This window comes from Somniosus microcephalus, unplaced genomic scaffold (assembly GCF_052327205.1).
Source record: "Somniosus microcephalus isolate GS21.2 unplaced genomic scaffold, FLI_Smic_1.0 unresolved_chr2, whole genome shotgun sequence".
Classification (NCBI taxonomy): domain Eukaryota; kingdom Metazoa; phylum Chordata; class Chondrichthyes; order Squaliformes; family Somniosidae; genus Somniosus; species Somniosus microcephalus.
The window spans coordinates 40,817,522-40,838,206 of record NW_028225180.1 but is presented as its reverse complement, the minus strand read 5'-3'; the positions used below and the strand labels follow the sequence as shown (position 1 = coordinate 40,838,206).

Sequence of the window (20,685 nt, the reverse complement as noted above, 5' to 3'; positions counted from 1 at the left end):
GAGTTAAGATAACGTACCGACGTCCTGCGGGGAATGCTCTGCTCGCCTACTGGCGGTTCACTGACCGCAGGCTGTGTTTCGCTCGTTGTTACTGAATGTTTGGTGTTTGATTCCCTCTCCTACACACGTTGACAGTCCGGTGACTGTCACTTGCCCAACACCTGGGGAAGAGGCTCGGATGCTCCGACACACGGACTGCTGCAGTTAGTGTCTGTCTATGTGAGTAACAGTGAGAAGGACCCTCTTCAGTGAACGTATCTTAGGCAACTAGAAAATAGCAATAAATATGATTTATTGCAATTAAATTATCAGACTCTCAGCGGCCTGTCTTTGCTGATATGATAAATCCTGTACAATCCCTACTTGTTCACAAGGGTCAATTTTAGATTCTCCAGCCCTCAGGGAATTACTAACTGATCCTCTTATTATTGGTCATATTTGTGTTGAATTTGCTTTTCTCTGGATTATCTGAACTGTTTGGTTCGCTTCATTATGGAGCAACAACACAATCCGTGACTGTTCTACAATTCCCCCAACAGTTAGAGACAAATAAACAGTTACCTCAACACCTGACATGTGTGCAGTATGGGTCCCAGCCGCTGGAGTCCTTCACACTGAATGGAACAGAGCATCAGGTCAAGTACTTTTATTGTATCACAGAGTCCAATGATATGAGAGAGGACCGCACAGTCAATCGGGGTCAATGTTAATCCACTAAATTTAAGTTTTTCCACAGATCCCACTGTGGCCCGAGCCAGTGCTTTATTCTGAGACTCAAACAGGTAGTGGAATGTGTTCAGGACGTCACTTTTATGAGTTTTACTCTTTGTCTCCCCGAACTGTGTTTCAACCTTCTCCGTCACCCACTCAATCACTCGGCAGGTGGTTTGATGAAGAAATGGACCAAGAAACTCCTCCAGGGGCCAAGCTGCCTGTGGAGAGGAGAGACCTGCAACAAAACAGAGAAATATCTCAAATTGCCCATCTTCCTTGCTGTGGGCTTCACGGAGGAGTTTCAGGATGTCCCCGGGATCTGGAGTCAGGAATTGTGCGAGTGCGGCCACAAACTCTTGGATGGTGAGGTGCGGGAATGTGTACACCACGCTCTGTGCAGAATCATCTCTCTCCAAAAGTTCTATCATGAACCCAGACAGGAACTGGGAAGGTTGCGGATTGTACTTGATCAAATCTCCATTTCCAAATACAATCTTCTTCTCGGAGACTCCTGTGAAGGCCATCTCACCAATCTTCAGTATCACATCACGGGGCTTTCAATCTCTCGGCCATGGTTTTTCAGAATGTTGTAAATATAGTAGGAATATAGTTGGGTAATGGTCTTTGAAACTCGCTGCTGATTCCTATCTCTTTGTGTAAAGAAGGGGCCCAGTGCCAGACTGAGGATCTTGCAGTAGGAAGGGTTGTAGCACATGGTGTACAGGATCTCGTTCTCCTCCACGTGTTTGCAAACAGCTGCTGCCACTGTCTGATCTTCAAAAAACTTGTTGAAATATTCCTTCCGTTCTGCACCAACAAATCCCAGGATTTCAGCCGAGACACTGATCTCAGCCTTTTCCAATAAATGTAATGCAGTGGGGTGGCTGGTCACTAGCGCTGAACATCCTGGGAGCAGCTTGTGCTGTATTAAACTGTACACAATGTCAGACACTTCACACCAGTCTTCGGGATCTGTGCACATGTGCTGAGGTTCTGTATTTCTCCGATTGTCAGCAAAATCGATCCTGTCCTTGAATTCATCCAAACCATCGAATATAAACAACAATCCCTCTGGGTTCTTCCAGAGTTCTCTCAGAATATTCCCAAAGTAAGGATACAGATCCAGTATCAGATTCCTCAGGTTTATTCCACAGTTAATAGCGTTCAAATCTCGGAATTTAAAACTGAAAACAAATTGAAAGTGTGGGTATATTTTCCCAGTGGCCCAGTCATGAACAATCTTTTGTACCATTGTTGTTTTTCCAATCCCCGGGACTCCGCTCACTGCTCCTGAACTCCCAGATTTGGATTTTCTCCGGGAAGAACTGCTCTGGAACAATTGATCAGTTCGGATTTTTTCCAGCTCTTTCCGGAGATGTTCCTCTCTCCACTCTTCATGGTCTCAGCCTCTTGCCAGCAGTTTATGTTCTACAAGTGTCTGATCTCGAACAGCAGAAATTACCGTTAGCTCAGCGTATTGCTCAACCAGCTGGAAAATCTTAACCTTCTCCTTTATTAGGATAGTGTTCACTCTCAGTGTTTCAGTTTGTACCCGCAGTGTTTCCTTGTGTTTCTGTTGAAGGTCGTCAAGTAGAAGAGAAAGTGGCCTCAATGTTAGTTATATTGTCAAAGAAAGTTCCGACATGCTCTGCTTTTCTGTAAAATGAAACACGATCTATTTCGTAGTTACAAAAGCAAAACTAACATTTCATGAGAACCTTGGTTGAAAGGAAATTTCTGAGAGAACTTTCAATCTACATGGGACACTAATAATTACTTTACATGGCGAGCTGGGTGAAGGTGAAATGTTGCCTCTGATGGTGAATACTGTCTGTTGCAAAATGTACTGCAGACATCTCATTATAAATCCACCGGTGATTCTGGTTACATGGCTGTAGTGGTTATAATGGATAAATGATTGACCCTCCCACCCAGCAGATAGCAAATCGGGAATTGTGCAGAACTGAGAGAGGGACAGACTCACAATGTACTGATTGACCAGCACTGAGAGAGGGACAGCCTCACACTGTACTGATTGGGCAGCACTGAGAGAGGGACAGACTCACAATGTACTGATTGACCAGCACTGAGAGAGGGACAGACTCACAATGTACTGATTGGGCAGCACTGAGAGAGGGACAGACTCACAATGTACTGATTGGGCAGCACTGAGAGAGGGACAGGCTCACAATGTACTGATTGACCAGCACTGAGAGAGGGACAGGCTCACAATGTACTGATTGGGCAGCACTGAGAGAGGGACAGACTCACAATGTACTGATTGGGCAGCAATGAGAGAGGGGCAGCAACACAATGTACTGATTGGGCAGCACTGAGAGAGGGACAGACTCACAATGTACTGATTGACCAGCACTGAGAGAGGGACAGGCTCACAATGTACTGATTGACCAGCACTGAGAGAGGGACAGGCTCACAATGTACTGATTGACCAGTACTAAGAGAGGGACAGACTCACAATGTACTGATTGACCAGCACTGAGAGAGGGACAGGCTCACAATGTACTGATTGGGCAGCACTGAGAGAGGGACAGACTCACAATGTACTGATTGGGCAGCAATGAGAGAGGGGCAGCAACACAATGTACTGATTGACCAGCACTGAGAGAGGGACAGGCTCACAATGTACTGATTGACCAGTACTAAGAGAGGGACAGACTCACAATGTACTGATTGACCAGCACTGAGAGAGGGACAGGCTCACAATGTACTGATTGGGCAGCACTGAGAGAGGGACAGACTCACAATGTACTGATTGACCAGTACTAAGAGAGGGACAGGCTCACAATGTACTGATTGACCAGCACTGAGAGAGGGACAGGCTCACAATGTACTGATTGACCAGTACTAAGAGAGGGACAGACTCACAATGTACTGATTGGGCAGCACTGAGAGAGGGGCAGCCTCACAATGTACTGATTGGGCAGCACTGAGAAAGGGACAGGCTCCCAATGTACTGATTGGGCAGCAATGAGAGAGGGACAGGCTCACAATGTACTGATTGGGCAGCACTGAGAGAGGGACAGGCTCACAATGTACTGATTGTCCAGCACTGAGAGGGACAGGCTCACAATGTACTGATTGGGCAGCACTGAGAGAGGCGCAGGCTCACAGTGTACTGATTGGGCAGCTCTGAGAGAGGGACAGGCTCACAATGTACTGTTTGGGCAGCACTGAGAGAGGGACAGACTCACAATGTACTGAGTGTCCAGCACTGAGAGGGACAGGCTCACAATGTACTGATGTTCCCCAATTATTTGGTCAGGTCTTGGACAGGCTCTCGGGGAATGCTATACAGTTCCAGTCAACATGTCACAGGGAAATGTTAATGTTATTGTGAAGGTAAAAATGGGATTGAATGGATAAAGCTTCAATGGATATAGCCCCTGTAAATAGTATTAACTTCCCAAGAGGCTTAGCAGGAGCGTAATCAGATAAGATGAAACACTGATCCAAATAAAGAGATATTAGAACGGGTGACCGAAAGCTTAGTCAAAGAGGTAGAATTTTAAGAGTGAAAGGCAATAAGTAGAGGTGGATAGGTTTGGAGAGGGAATTCCAGAGTTCAGGGTCGAGGCTGCTGAGAACACAGCCGCCAATATTGGAGAGCTGAAAATAAGGGATGCACAAAGTTCAAAATTGATGAGTGCGGAGATCTCGGAGGGTTGTAGGCCTGGAGCACATTACAGAGACAGGAATGGGTGAGGTCATGGAGGGATTGAAAACAATGTTTAATTTCAAAATCAAGGCTTTGCCAGACCGGGAGCCAAAGTAGGTCAGTGAACCCATGGGTGACGGGTGGTGCGAGGCTCACTGAGAAGAGAATCAGGTACTAACAGAAAGTTCCAATTAGGAGGCAAGGAGTAAGATGGAATTGAGGTTCAATTATTTCACCCAAAGCGGAATAGAATAGGGGATCAGGTTACCAGGGAAGGGCATTTGGGGCAGTGTAAATGGGTCCAAGACACAATTAGATGTGTTTGTGGAGAAACTGAACAGGTGGGCGGGTGAGATTCTCACTGTTACAGAGACAGACTTGTTTGGGCCAAGTGGAGTGATTCTGCTTTTCAGAGTTTTCCTGCTGTAATTTTGTTTCAGAAAATAGATTTTGAGTGGTGTTGCACAGACTGCATGGCCTAGAATTTGATCGGGCGTGCAGTGAACGGAACGTGCACTGTAAATGCCTCTCAGCGTTGACTCAGGCAGCAGGTACTATTTGTTCTGATTGTAATGAGCCAGTGGTGCAGTTAGCACTACCTGGACTATTCACTGACTGTGCGCCTGTGCTTTCTTTTGTCCGGGGGTGGGTGCTAGATATCGGGCTGCCCTGACGTGATTGAAAAGGTAACCAGCACATTGTAAAGGTACTCTCCGGGTACAGAGACTAGGAAGACAATGGTGAATTGGTCAAATGGCTGCTAGAGCTACAGGAAGCAGCAAGCAATTAGGAAAGCAAATGATATGTTGGACTTTATAACTCGAAGTTTTGAGTATACGAGTAAAGACATCTTGCTGCAATTATGTAGGGCCCTGGTGAGACCACACCAGGAGTATTGTGTACAATTTTGGTCTCCTCACCTAACGAAGGATATACTTGCCATAGAGGGAGTGCAACAAAGGTTCACCAGACTGGTTCCTGGGATGGGGGGATTTTCTTATGAGGAGAGATTCAATAGACTAGGCCTATATTCTCTAGAGTTTAGAAGAATGAGGGATGATCTCATTGAAACATACAAAATTCTTACAGGGCTTGACAGGGTAAATGCAGGAAGGTGGTTTCCCCTGGCTGGGGAGTCTAGAACCAGGGGTCACAGTCTCAGAATAAGGGGTCACCCATTTAGGACTGAGATGAGGAGAAATTTCTTCACTCAGAGGTTGATAAATCTTTGGAATTCTCTACCACAGTGGCCTGTCGAGGCTCAGTCGTTGAGTATATTCAAGACAGAGATCGATAGATTTTTGAATATTAAGGTAATCAAGGGAAATGGGGATAGTTCAGGAAAGTGGAGATGAGGTAGAAGATCAGCCATGATCTTAATGAATGGCGAAACAGGCTCGAAGGATCAAATGGCCTACTCCTGTTCCCATTTCTTATGTTCTTAGATTATGCCCGTTAATGCCCTAGAGTCCCTGGTCATGGCAGTGGACAAGAGGAGGGACATGCTCTGTCCCCTAGTGGGCAAGAAACCCTCCAGTCATCAATTCCATCGACAGTGGGAAGAGGCGGCAGAGCAAGTCAAGGAATCAGAGAATCAGACGTTTACAGCACAGAAGTAGGCCATTCGGCTCATCGTGCCTGTGCCGGTCGATAAAGAGCGATCCGGCCTAATCCCACTTTCCAGCTCTTGGTCCGTAGCCCAGCAGTTCCTGGCACATCAAGTGCACATCCAAGTACTTTGTAAATGCAATGAGGGTTTCTGCCTCTACTACACTTTCAAGCAGTGAGTGCTAGACCCCCGGCACACTCTGGGTGAAAAATGCACTCAACTCCCCTCTAATCCTTCTACCAATTACTATAAATCTCTACTCCCTGATTATTGACCTCTCTTCTAGCTAACTAGGTGCTTCATATCCACACTATCTAAGCCCCTCATAAGTTTATACACCTCCCTGATAATTTTACCAGTGCTGGAGGCTTAGCTCCCAGGACATGGCTGCAGTTCTGTAATGACACCATTGGAGTTGTCAAGGTAAGAACATTCTCTCTTACTCTCTGGTCACACCTTCCCCATCTTCAGTCTCACTACTCACTATACTCATAATACTCCCCTACCCACTTCTCTACAGCCCTTACAAACACTGCGCCACACTTCACTATATATCCTTCCCCTCAAAGTCACACACCCCAAATCTAACATCTCACGCTCATACCAGCTTTTCTACCATGATATGCGCATTTTCAAACACCTCACAAGAATATTACGAACACATTCCCTTCTTTCTTGCAGGTGTTCAAGTGGACTTGAGAATGGAAACGATCACCAGAAGAGGCCAAGCCTGTCTGCACACACTCTCCCACCGCAGAGAATATGTACAGACCATCTCCGGCAGCGACAGAGCCATGTCCGTGGCGACTGGTATCATCGGAGGAAACGTTGCAGATTTTCCTCACTCCTTTTCCTATTTTTCGCTTCTTACTTCTATTTCACCCTGACACTGTGCACGACAAACTCCAGAAGCTTTCACCAGAAACTGTGTTCCAACTTTAATCTAAAATATAACAATTGGCCGTCTCTTTCAGTTCAGCTGCTGAAGATGTTGACATCCTTCAGCCAGTAGAGGAACAGCAGTCCAGTCTTCCTGGAGATGTAACATTACTCGAGCTAACCATCGCAAGCAGCAGCTCAGATATTGGCACCACATGTACTTTAGAGGCTAGGCTAGATAAGGGGTTCTCACATGGTGAATATGCAGGAAATGGGGGTGGAGGATTGGGCACGTACTCAGTGGAGGGCGAGATCGCCTTCTAGCTTTGCTGCAGTGGACTCAGATACTAACTTCGAGGGGCCCGGCTACGGAAGAAAGTTGATGGACATATATCAGGAAATGCTCACTGCATGGGGCAGCCTGCCAGTGCACAGTGTTGCAAAGCATGGAGGTGTCCAGCTCCAACTTGTGTCAAGGCTTTGCGCAGGCCTGGAGTCCACTCTGTGCAATATGGGCCGAGTGATCAGCTCCATCAGCACACCAGCGCCCACCATGATGGCACTAACAGAAACACTGGTGGACTGGCTGCTGGCATCTTCCATGGCATCTGACATTGCTGCTAGGAGTGCTGAGGCACAGTCCCAGGAGGATGGTCTTGGCTCCATGGGAGAGGCACCTGCTGTCCTCTCTCAGGAGGGCAGCATGTCTGCTCCCCCAGCAAGCATCTATTCCAGCAGCATTGGTACCTGGAATAGATGGCAGCTGAAGTTGAGATGACAGAAGCGATCTGTTAATGGTAAGAGAGGTTGCTCCAAGGAGGTGACAGTGAATAGAGAGTTTACTCCAACACTTGCTAACTGCATAAAGCACAACATTGATTTCCAAATCATGAAGGCTCCAGCTTCGAAGTTTTTGAAATGAACTGGTAGGTTTTAGACAACTTTGGAATCTGTCACCTACTCACAGCAATGGAGAGTCATTGAGAACATGACATACTTAACTGACCTAATACCCGCTCTCCAGGAACCTCGTTAGAAACCTGGTCAAATGGTAAGTACATGGGGAAATGATGCTTAACTACCTTTTAACAAGCTTTTAAGTATTTAAATTGGCCGACCTGCCGCTTGGTGTCGGATCAGTTCAGGGATGACAGAACCAACAATTGGGAAACTGATAAGGAGGTGGGTTTACAGCGGGATAGCAACCCACCATCAATCTTTGTGCTTTTGACCGTGGACCCACCTCCAAACCTACATTCTGAGCGCCAGCACAATTCAGGCCAAAGAGCTGGCACAGGATGATTCTTAATTATTTCTGTTAACTATTAGATTGAGATGTACTTGCATTGTTTGATGAAAGTGTTTATTGTACTGAATTTGGTGTTGGTGATGATCTTTGTAGTGGAGTGAAGGATAGTGGTGTGAGTGGAGACAGTTCCTGCTTAAGAGATTAGCGTGTAATGTTAAAGCACACGGGATTGGGGGTATGGCACTGTCTTGAATAGTGACAGCGGCTGGACCTGGGAGTGACAGCGGCTGGACCTGGGAGTGGAGCATTGCACGAGGCCCAACCAGAGCGGACCTGTGTGTGGAACGAGGTGAGGCGGAGGATTAAAGGAGCAGCAAGCAGTGAGGCCCGACCACAGCAGCTGGACCTGGGAGTGGAGCATTGAACGAGGCCCGACCAGAGCGGACCTGTGTGTGGAACGAGGTGAGGCAGAGGATAAAAGGAGCAGCGAGCAGTGAGGCCCGACCACAGCAGCTGGACCTGGGAGTGGAGCAGCGAACGAGGTCTGACCAGAGCGGAGCTGTGTGTGGAACGAGGTGAGGCAGAGGATAAAAGGAGCAGCGAACGAGGCTTGCCAATTCAACAGCGGGGGAGAGAGGTAAAAAGTAATCAAAGTGTGACGTCACCAGGAAGCAGGTAGGTGATTGGTTGGTGAGTATTTATCTCCTTTTTTAAAACTTTTACTGTGTGGTTTATAGTTTCTAAGGTCTCTCTGGTGTAGCGGGGACTGTTGGTAAACCAGTTAACCAATGTAATTAGCGGGATTGATTGATTTAATTTAAATTCAATTAATTAAAGGGTAATTCATGGCAGGACAGCCCGGCCACGTGATATGCTCCTCCTGCGATATGTGGGAACTCAGGGACACTTCCTGGGTCCCTGACAACTACATGTGCAGGAAGTGCATCCAGCTGCAGCTACTGACAGACCGCATTGCGGCACTCGAGCTGTGATTGGATGCATACTGGAGCATTCACGATGCTCAGGACATCGTGAATAGCACGTTTATGGAGTTGGACACACCGCAGGTAGAGGTTGGACAGGAAGACAGGGAATGGGTGACCAACAGGCAGAGTACTAGGTGCAGGCAGGTAGTGCAGGGGTCCCCTGTGGCCATCCCCCTCTCCAACAGATACACTACTTTGAGTACTGTTGGGGGGGATGGCTTATCAGAGGAAGGCAGCAGCAGCCAACTTCCTGGCACCAGGGGTGGGTCTGCTGCACAGAATGGGAGGAAAAAGAGGGGTAGAGCTACAGTAATAGGGGATTCTATTGTAAGGGGAATAGATAGGCGTTTCTGCGGCCGCAAACGAGACTCCAGGATGGTGTGTTGCCTCCTTGGTGCAAGGGTCAGGGATGTCTCCGAGCAGCTGCAGAACATCATGGAAGGGGAGGGTGAACAGCCAGTTGTCGTGGTGCATATAGGCACCAACGATATAGGTAAAAAGCGGGAGGAGGTCCTAAAAGCAGAATATAGGGAGTTAGGAGATAAATTATAAAACAGGACCTCAAAGGTAGTAATCTCAGGATTGCTACCAGTGCCACGTTCTAGTCAGAGCAGAGGTAGAAGGATACGTCATATGAATACATGACTAGAGGAATGGTGTCAGGGGGATGGATTCAAGTTCCTGGGACACTGGAACCAGTTCTGGGGGAGGTGGGACCAGTATAAACCGGACGGTTTGCACCTGGGCAGGGCCGGGACCGATGTCCTGGGGGAGTGTTTGCTAGTGCTGTGGGGGAGGGTTTAAACTAAAATGGCAGGGGGTTGGGAACCTGAGCAGCTAGACAGAGGAAAGGGAAACAAGGATAAAAGCAAAAGATAGGAAGGAGAAAAACAAAAGTGGCAGTCAGAGAAATCAACGGTTTAAATCAAACATGGCCACAGTAAATAATAATTCTAATAGTTCTAAGAGCGTTAAAAAAACAAGCCTGAAGGCTTTGTGTCTTAATGCGAGGAATATTTGTAATAAGGTGCATGAATTGGCTGCGCAAATAGAGGTAAACGAATATGATTTGGTTGGGATTACGGAAACGTGGCTCAAGGATGGCCAAGATTGGGAACTCAACATCTAGGGGTATTCGATATTCAGGACTGATAGGCAAAAAGGAAAGGGAGGTGGGGTAACATTACTGGTTAAAGAAGGGATTAAGACACTTGTAATGAAGGATATTAGCTCTGATGATGTGGAATCTGTATGGGTAGAATTGAGGAATGCTAAGGGGAAAAAAAAATTAGAGGGAGTGGTATAGAGACCTCCAAACAGTAAGGCGGAGGTTGGGGATGGCATTAAAAGGGAAATTAAAGAAGCGTGAAATAAGGGCACAGCAGTCATCATGGGTGACTTTAATCTACATATAGATTGGGCCAACCAAATTAGTAACAATACTGTGGAGGAGGAATTCCTGGAGTGTTTACGGGATGGCTTCCTGGACCAATATGTCGAGGAACCAACCAGAGATCAGGCCATCTTAGGCTGGGTATTATGTAACGAGAAGGGATTAATTAGCAATCTTGTTGTAAGAGGCTGCTTGGGTCGGAGCGATCATAATATGTTCGAATTCTTCATTAAGATGGAGAATGAAGTAGTTGACTCAGAGACTAGGGTCCTCAATTTAAATAAAGGAAACTACGATGATCTGAGGAGCGAGTTGGGTAGGATTGATTGGGGAATGGCACTCAAAGGGTTGATGGTGGATAGGCAATGGCAAACATTCAAAGAACGAATGGATGAGCTACAGAATTTGTTCATCCCAGTTTGGCATAAAAATAAAACAAAAAAGTAAAAATAAAACAAAAAAGGTGACTCAACCGAGGCTAACAAGGGAAATTAGGGATAGCATACGATCCAAGGAGAGGACATATAAATTGGCCAGAAAAATCAATAATCCTGAGGATTGGGAGCAGTTTAGGATTCAACAAAGGAGGACAAAGGGATTAATTAAGAAAGGGGAAAAACAATATCAGAGTAAGCTTTCAGGGAACATAAAAACTGACTGTTAAAGTTTTTATAGATATGTGAAGAGAAAAAGATTGGTGAAGTCAAGCGTAGGTCCCTTACAGTCAGAATCAGGGGAATTTACAATGGGGAACAAAGAAATGGCAGTCCAACTAAATACATATTTTGGTTCTGTCTTCACAAAGGAGGACACAATTAACCTCCCAGAGATGCCGAGGAACATAGGGTCTGATGAAAGTGTGGAACTGAAAGAAATCAGTATTTGTAGGGAAATGGTGTTAGGAAAATTGATGGGACTGGAGGCCGGTAAATCCCCAGGGCCTGATAATCTACATCCCAGGGTACTTAAGGAAGTGGCCCTAGAAATAGTAGATGCATTGCTGGTCATCTTCCAGAACTCGATAGACTCTGGAACAGTACCCATGGATTGGAGGGTAGCTAATGTTACCCCACTATTCAAAAAAGGTGGTAGAGAAAAAGTGGGGAATTATAGACCGGTAAGCCTGACATCGGTAGTGGGGAAAATGCTAGAGTCCATTATAAAAGATGTAAAAGCAGAGCACTTGGAAAGCAGTGACAGGATCGGACAAAGTCAACATGGATTTACAAAAGGCAAATCATGCTTGACTAACCTACTGGAATTTTTTGAGGATGTAACTGGTAAAATAGATAGCGGAGAGCCAGTGGATGTGGTGTATTTGGACTTTCAGAAGGCTTTTGATAAGGTCCCACATAAGAGATTAGCGTCCAAAATTAAGGCACATGGGATTGGGGGCAGGGTATTGACTTGGATAGAGAACTGGTTGGCGGACAGAAAGCAAAGAGTTGGAATAAACGTGTCGTTTTCCGAGTGGCAGGCAGTGACTAGTGGGGTACCGCAAGGATCGGTCCTAGGACCCCAGCTGTTCACAATATATATTAATGATCTGGACGAGGGAATTGGATGTAATATCTCCAAATTTGCAGATGACACAAAGCTGGGTGGGAGGGTATGCTGTGAGGAGGATGTCGTGAAACTCCAGTACGATTTGGACAGGTTGGGTGATTGGGCAGAAACATGGCAAATGCACTATAATGTGGATAAATGTGAGGTTATCCACGTTGGTGGCAAAAACAGGAAGGCAGATTATTATTTGAATGGCAATAGATTGGGAGAAGGGGAAGTGCAAAGAGACCTGGGTGCTCTTCTGCACCAGTCGCTGAAGGTAAGCATGCAGGTGCAGCAGGCGGTTAAGAAGCCAAATGGTATGTTGGCTTTCGTAGCTAGAGGTTTCGAGTACAGGAACAAGGATGTCTTGCTACAGTTGTACAGGGCCTTGGTGAGACCGCACCTTGAGTATTGTGTGCAGTTTTGGTCGCCTTACCTGAGGAAGGACGTTCTTGCCATGGAAGGAGTGCAGCGAAGATTCACCAGACTGATACCTGGGATGGCAGGCATGATGTATGAGGAGAGATTGTGTCGATTGGGCTTATACTCACTGGAGTTTAGAAGATTGAGAGGGGATCTCATTGAAACCTATAAAATTCTGTCAGGCCTGGGCAGACTAGATGCAGGAAGGATGTTTATGATGGCCGGGGAGTCCAGAACCAGGGGTCATAGTCTAACGATAAGGGGTAAGCCATTTAGGACTGAAATGAGGAGGAATTTCTTCACCCAGAGAGTGGTGAACCTGTGGAATTCTCTGCCACAGAGGGCTTTGGAGGCCAGTTCATTAAATATATTCAAGAAAGAGTTGGTTATATTTCTTAAGGCTAAAGGGATCAAGGGATATGGGGAGAAGGCAGGGACAGGGTACTGAATTTGGATGATCAGCCATGATCTCATTGAATGGTGGAGCAGGCTCGAAGGGCAGAATGGCCTACTCCTGCTCCTATCTTCTATGTTTCTATCTTCTATGTTTCTATGAACTGGTTGGCAGACAGGAAGCAAAGAGTTGGAATAAACAGTTCTTTTTCCAAGTGGCAGGCGGTGACTAGTGGGGCACTGCAGGGATCGGTGCTAGGACCCCAGCTATTCACAATATATATATATATATATATCTATATATATATATAAAAGGATATGTCTATCTGTCTGTCTCTCTGTCTGTCTCTCTGTCTGCCTCTCTGGTCGGCTATACAATCAAATGTTATAGAGCGTAGCTAGACATATGTTATATCAAAAGAAAGCTCATCATTAGGGGACTCTTGTAGGTGTATTTACTTTTTGCTCCGACAAAAATTCTGCCGACGGTATCCAAAAAACTTCCAAAATTCCTCTCATTATCCGCTCATTTGCATCGAGTGGGGATGGGTTCATTGTGTGCGCGTGGGCTACAGTTGAGTGACATGATCATTGACCAATCCTACAGTTCAGTGACCTGACGGTTGACCAATCGGTGCGTGTGTGGGCGGGACTTATCATTCTGAACTGAGGTGAGTGGCAGCCATCTTGTTTCATCACTTTTTTTTCCCCACTTTCTGTGTGTTTATTGTCTGGGTGGGGCCTCATCCTTCAGAGACTATAAATACATTAGTTTAGCCTTCTTTTCTCCACAAAGATACGGACACTGGCCTGAGTACACCTGAGCCACTTGGAGGATTGACAAGTGAGTGCAATTTCTGATGCTTTGTTAGGATCCATTCTTTTTTTTAAAAATGTGTTCTAACTTTTGGTTTTTTCACCAAGAATGCGCGCTGACTCTCCGTGGCAGTTTTTAAAAAAGTTAAAATTTGAAGATGGTATCCTGTCTTCATAACACCAGTTAAAAAAAAAAAATTTTTTGGTGTTTTCAGCAACAATGCGAGCTAAATGTCCATCCCCGTTTTTTTTAAACAGTTAAAAAATATTTCAAGATGGTGTCCCTTCTTCATAACAGCAGTTTAAAAAAAAAACTTTTGGGTTTTTTCAGCAGCAATGCGAGCTATATGTTCGTCCCCGTTTTTTTTAAACAGATAAAAAAAAAATAAAGATGGTGTCCCGTCTTCACAGCAGCAGTTTAAAAAAAAACTTTTTGGTGTTTCTCTCTACCCTCCCCCCTCCTCCCTCCTCCCTCTCTCCTCTCCCCTCTCCCTCTCCCTCTCCCTCTCTCCTCTCCCCTCTCTCCTCTCCCCCACCCTCTCTCCTCTCCACCCTCCCACCTCCCTCTCTCCTCCTCCCTCCCCCCTCCCTCTCTCCTCTCCCCCCACCCCCTCACTCTCCCCCCTCCCCTCTCCCCCCTCCCTCTCTCCTCTCCCCCCTCCCCCCTCCCCTCTCCCTCTCCTGCCTCCCCCCTCCCCCTCTCCTCTCCCCCCTCCCCTCTCCCCCATCCCTCTCTCCTCTCCCCCCACCCCCCTCCCCTCTCCCTCTCTCCTGCCTCCCCCTCCCTCTCTCCTCTCCCCCCTCCCCTCTCCCTCTCTCCTGCCTCCCCCCTCCCTCTCTCCTCTCCCCCTCCCCTCTCTCCTCTCCCCCTCCCCTCTCTCCTCTCCCCCTCCCTCGCTCCTCTCCCCCCTCCCCCGCTGCCAATCGGTCTTTCTCCTGACGTCAGCTAGCAAGTTACTAGGGAAGCTGGAAACAAACGCAGCTCCTTTCGTATCTCCTCTGCTCGCGCTAGCACCACTTCTTAAAAAACAATTTTGCTGTTTCCCTGACCTTCTCGCTCCCCTCCCCCATCTCCTCCGTCTCCTCCCCCCGTCTCCTCCCCTCCATCCCCTCCCCTCCCCTCCCTCCCCCTCCTCCTCCTCTCCCCCCCACTCTACCCCCTTCCTCTCCCCCCTCCCCCCTCTCCTCTCCCTCCCCTCCCTCTCCTCCCTCCCCCTCTCCCCCCCTCTCCCTCCCCCTCTCCTCTCCCTCCACCCCCTCTCCTCTCCCTCCCCCTCTCATCTCCCTCCACCCCCTCCCCTCTCCTCTCCCTCCCCCTCTCCTCTCCCCTCTCCCTCCCCCCACCTCTCCTCTCCCTCCCCCCTCTCCTCTCCCTCCCCCCCTCTCCCTCCCCCCACCTCTCCTCTCCCTCCCCCCTCCTCTCCCTCCCCCCTCCGCTCCCTTCCCCCCTCCGCTCCCTCTCTCCCTCCCCCCTCTCCTCTCCCCAGACAGACAGACAAACTCATTTATTTATATCTTCTATAATAATAGATAAGATAATTTAATAAAAATTATTTTTTGTTTTTTCTTTTTTCATAACAGCATGCCGTGAAAAAAGCGGATGAGTCTTATGCCCAGCACTTCTAATGCGTCCCGAAAAAAGACTAAAAGAGCTTCAGAGACTTCTGACGAGACTCTGGCACGTCAGGCTGATGACCGGACGAGACATTCCCAAGCCATAGCATTAGAAACTACTCACCAGACTCGCTCACGTCGCCAGACCGACAGTAGATGCAGGGCCATTGCCAGAGCGTCAGTGTCTCCTGACGAGACTCTGTCACGTCAAGCTGATGACCGGACGAGACATGCCCAAGCCATAGCATTAGAGACTCCTGACCAGACTCGCTCACGTCGCCAGACCGACAGTAGATGCAGGGGCATTGCCAGAGCTGACATTTGGAGTCATTGGTTCCGAGCTGGCTTCTCCTATACACCCACCAGCGAATATGAAGCTGACCACACAGTCATCATTGGCAACATGGCTGTCATTTGCCCTCACTGTGGCGCTCTGAAGTGGGAAGGAGAAATTGCTGGGATATGCTGCAATGGAGGAAAGGTTAAACTGCCACCACTAACCGCTCCACCTGAACCCCTACACTCACTTCTGTTTGGCCGAAATCCAGCTTCAACACATTTCCTCACTCACATCAGGAAGTACAACAACTGCTTTGCAATGACCTCTTTTGGTGCAAACAGAGTGCGTGAATCAGGGTTTTCCCCAACTTTTAAAGTTCATGGACAGGTGAACCATACAGTTGGCTCACCAATTCCTCTCCCAAACGAAAGACCTCAGTTTCTGCAAATCTACTTCTTGGCTGATGATGAAGAGCAAGCCAATCACCACAGGGAAGCTGCTGTTCTGCCCGCACAACAACACCAAATCAAGCAAACAACTTTGGTTGAGTTACAGCGGATGCTTAATGACCAAAACCCATATGTTAAGACTTTCAAAACAGCCATCGAAAAATCAACAGATGAGGACCTCAGAGTTGTCATCAAAGCTGACAAGACTCCTGCAGGTGAACATGAGCGACGCTTCAATGCGCCGACCACCAATGAGGTAGCCATTGTCATTGTGGGCCAAGAATTTGAATAACAGGACATTGTCTTGCATATCAGAGGTGGTCCACTCAAAAGAATTTCTGAGCTTCACAGGTCATATGATCCTCTGCAATACCCGCTTTTGTTTTGCCATGGGGAAGATGGATACGATGTCTATAACAAGGTCCCACATGTTGACCGCAAAACTGGTGTGCCACCTACAGCCCAATGGCAAAAGATGGATTCTGCCATGGAATTCTATTCATACAGGCTGATGGAATGACAAACTGCTTCAAACCACCTACTTCACTCTGGACGACTTCTCCACCAGTTCCTCACTGACATGTATGCGAAAATAGAAGGAGAGTGGCTTAATTGGTTCCGGAATAACCAAAATCATTTGAGAGTCACAGACTATATACACTGACGAGATGCTGTGGCCAATGATGGCAACACTGAGGACATTGGTCAACTGGTCATCCTACCATCCACCTTCGTTGGAGCTCCTAGGTACATGCATGAGCACACGCAAGATGCCATGACCTATGTCAGAAACTATGGCAGACCTGACCTCTTCATCACCATGACTTGCAATCCCCAATGGCAGGAGTTCCCACCCAAAGCTTGTACTGAAAGGCATGACCTCATAGCACGGGTGTTCAACCTCAAAGTTAAAAAACTGCTCAAATTGCTGACTGTGGCCAAACTTTTTGGTGCACACAATTGCTGCATGTACAGCATTGAGTGGCAGAAGAGAGGACTTCCTCATGTTCATCTGTTACTCTGGCTTCAAGAAAAGATTCGCCCCAATCAAGTTGATTCCTTCATTTCTGCAGAGCTACCCGATAAGGACCAGGATCCAATCCTCTTTGATGTTGTTGTAAAACATATGATTCAAGGTCCTGGTGGGTGACACAACCCTTTTTCTCCCTGCATGAAAAAAAATACATGTACAAAAAGGTACCCAAAGCCACTCCACGAAGAAACTCAGCATGGGGATGATGGCTATCCTTTGTACAGGAGAAGGGGCAAAGACAGTGGAGTTTTCAGCACTGAGATAAGAATGCGAACTAAAAAACCTAGCCACTCGAGTGAACCTGGTCCGTGAACTCAGACAACACAGCAAAGACAGACATTTGAAGTTGACAACCGTTGGATTGTTCCTTATTGTCCACTCCTATCCAGGCTCTTCAAATGTCACATCAATGTGGAGTACTGCCACTCAGTTAAGTCTATCAAATATGTGTGCAAGTAGCTCCATAAGGGCACTGGCCAAGCTGTATTTGATCTTCAAGCGGCTGGAGAGCAGAATAAAAATAATGAGATCACCACACATCTGATGGGCCGTTACATCTGCAGCAATGAAGCAGCCTGGCGAACTTTTGGATTTGACATACACAACCGTTACCCCAGTGTCACTAAATTGGATGTTCACTTGGAAAATGGACAAAGGGTTTTATTCCGACCTGAAAATGCCAGCCAACGTGCCAACCAACCTCCAAAGACAAAACTTACAGCATTCTTTCAGTTGTGCCAAACTAATGACTTTGCCAAGACACTTTTCTATCATCAGGTGCCCAAGTACTACACATGGCAGCCAAACAATACATGGCACGCTCGGCACCGTGGAGCAGGTCAGAAGGAACTTCCTGGTCATACAGGTGTGTACTCATCAGATGCACTTGGCAGAGTCTACACGGTCCATCCAAACAACACAGAGTGCTTTCACCTTCGTCTACTCCTTCATGAGGTTGCTGGCCCCACATTATTTAATGACCTCAAGACTGTCGATGGCCAGCTCTGAGTCTTTTCAAGACGCTTGCCACAGGAGAGGACTCATTGAGGGTGACAATCATTGGCATGCAACGATGAAAGAAGCTGCTGTGTCTTACTCTGCCAATAGCCTATAAAAACTCTTTGCCATTATAATTGCCCACTGCAGGCCTTCCAACCCAATGCAATTGTGGCAAGATCACAAAGACAGCCTCACAGAAGACATCTTACGCCAACTCTCCAGAGCCAACCCCACAATGGCACTCAACTACACTGATGCAATGTACAATCAGGCATTGATCCTTTTGGAGGACCACACTTTGGAATTGGCTGGCAAGTCTCTGACTCATTGAACCTTCCATCTCCCAATAGGAATGATTCTGCAGGTCTCAGCAGAGAGGTCCTCAGAGAAACCACCTACAATGTTGAGGAACTGACCTCCTTTGTCACAGTCACTGAGCCTAAATTGCTTCCAGAGCAGAAACAGACTTACAGGTTGGTTCTCGATATGGTGCAAAACAACACTGGTGGCATTATCTTCCTCGATGCCCCTGGTGGAACAGGAAAGACATTCCTGATCAATCTTTTGCTGGCCACGGTTCGCTCTAAGGGATTCATTGCAGTGGCTGTTGCCTCATCAGGAATCGCTGCAACTCTTCTGCAAGGAGGTCGCACTGCCCACTCAACCTTTGCTCTCCCTCTGGATCTGACAAGACAAGAACAACCAGTGTGTAACATTAGCAAAGGAACTGGTGCTGCTGAGATGCTTCAAAAGTCTCGATTGATTGTGTGGGATGAGTGAACAATGGCCCACAAGAGGGCACTTGAAGCACTCAACAGAACTCTTCAAGATCTGAGAGGCAACGATATGCTGATGGGTGGCATCACCCTGTTGCTGGCAGGTGATTTCCGCCAAATCCTGCCAGTTGTCCCCAGAGGAACAGCAGCGGATGAACTCAATGCATGTCTCAAGGAATCCCATCTGTGCAAACAGTCCATTTGACGACAAACATGCGTGTTCATATGCATGGTGACGAGATGTCAGAATCCTTTGCACGACTTTTACTACAATTGGGAGAAGGAAAGTTGCCCATTGACAGCAGTGGACAAATCACAATTCCTCCAGACTTTGGCAGTCAAGTAAAAACAGTTGATGACTTGATCTCAAACGTATATCCAGACCTCCTCAATCACTTCAAAGATCACAACTGGCTCTGTGAACGGTCAATACTTGCACCCAGGAATGATACTGTCAAAGAAATAAACATGCTCCTTCTTCAAAAACTCCCTGGCCAAGAGCACATTTACAAAAGCGTTGATACTGTTTGTGAGAGTGCTAATGCGGTACACTACCCCACTGAGTTCCTCAACAAATTGGAGCCTTCAGGAACGCCTCTTCACGAACTGGCACTGAAGGAAGGCACCCCCATCATGCTCCTAAGAAACTTATCTCCACCAAAGTTGTGCAATGGAACCAGACTGGTAGTCAAAAACCTCATGAAACATTTCATTGAGGCTACCATCATCTCAGGCTGTGCCAGAGGGGAGGATGTTCTCCTTCCTCGAATTCCTTTGATACCAACTGACTTACACTTTCAATTCAGAAGGCAACAGTTCCCTCTGAAAATATATTTTGCTATGTCGATCAACAAGGCCCAGGGGCAGACTTTGAAGGTTGCTGGCATCAACTTACTCACACCCTGCTTTTCACATGGGCAGTTGTACGTGGCATGTTCCAGAGTTGGTGCATGCAGGAATCTGTTCATTTTAACACCGTCAGGAAAAACACAAAATGTTGTCTATCCACAGGCTCTCAAATAACAGAGTGCTCCCACCTTCATCTACTCCTCCCATGAGGTTGCTGGCTGAACCTCATTTAATTACCTCAAAACTCTCACTGGCCATCTCTTTGCCTCCTTTGTAAAAGCTTGCAGCAACAGAGGGCTCCTTCAGGATCACATTCGTTGGCATCCAACGATCACAGATGCTGCTCTGTCTTATTCCCCCAAAAGGCTATGACATCTCTTTGTGGCGATCCTTCGCTCTAAGGGATTCATTCCACTGCCTGTTGCCTCATCAGGAATCGCTGCAACTCTTCTCCAAGGAGGTCGCACTCCCCACTCAACCTTTCCTCTCCCTCTGGATCTGAATAGACAACAACACACAGTGTGTAACATTACCACAGCAACTGCTGAGCTGCATCCAAAGTCTAAAGTCATTGTGTAGGCTGAGTGCACAAAGACCCAGAAGAGTGCACTTGAAGAACTCAACAGCACTCTACAAGATCTGAACGGCTGCATGCCTACTACAAGATAACAGATTTAACAGTGTAATCTTGAATATATTTTTACTCATTATAAAATCACTCTGTACAATCCCAAACCCATTGGGTTTGCAAACTTTTACCAGAACATGTATTCACTCAGTCTTTGGTTGTAACTACACCATTTTGTAAAATGTTCTATTGTTCTACATTATTATTGGCATAAATAAATGTTCACTGTTGATTTCTAAACTGACATCTAAATGACTGTGATAGTATCATTTATTTCCCTATTCAACTAATACACTGAAACATTGTGAATAATGTTATATCACTCCTGGCTCCCCCACAAGCCCCTCCCTCCCCTCTCTCTTCCCCCCCCC

The 20,685-nt window shown here is 47.0% G+C and overlaps 1 protein-coding gene and 1 pseudogene across 2 annotated transcripts in view; one reads left to right on the top strand and one right to left on the bottom strand.

Moving 5' to 3' along the window:
• LOC147092554 (NACHT, LRR and PYD domains-containing protein 3-like) overlaps window positions 1-20,685 on the bottom strand; it is a 71,806-nt pseudogene that overhangs the window by 36,762 nt on the left and 14,359 nt on the right. Inside the window, exon 5 of the transcript XR_015075052.1 lies at window positions 562-2,321. The product of XR_015075052.1 is annotated as an NACHT, LRR and PYD domains-containing protein 3-like (transcript). The remainder of the gene's footprint in view (window positions 1-561; window positions 2,322-20,685) is intronic.
• LOC147092555 (uncharacterized) lies at window positions 13,590-20,585 on the top strand. Its single transcript, XM_085975945.1, has 2 exons — window positions 13,590-13,714; window positions 15,268-20,585. The coding sequence occupies exon 2, from the start codon at window positions 15,287-15,289 to the stop codon at window positions 16,319-16,321; it is 1,035 nt and encodes a 344-aa protein (XP_085832071.1). The 5' UTR covers window positions 13,590-13,714; window positions 15,268-15,286; the 3' UTR covers window positions 16,322-20,585.

Excerpts from the sequence above, each read along its gene's own strand:
- LOC147092555 (XM_085975945.1), top strand. The coding sequence starts at position 15,287 with ATGAGTCTTATGCCCAGCACTTCTAATGCGTCCCGAAAAAAGACTAAA.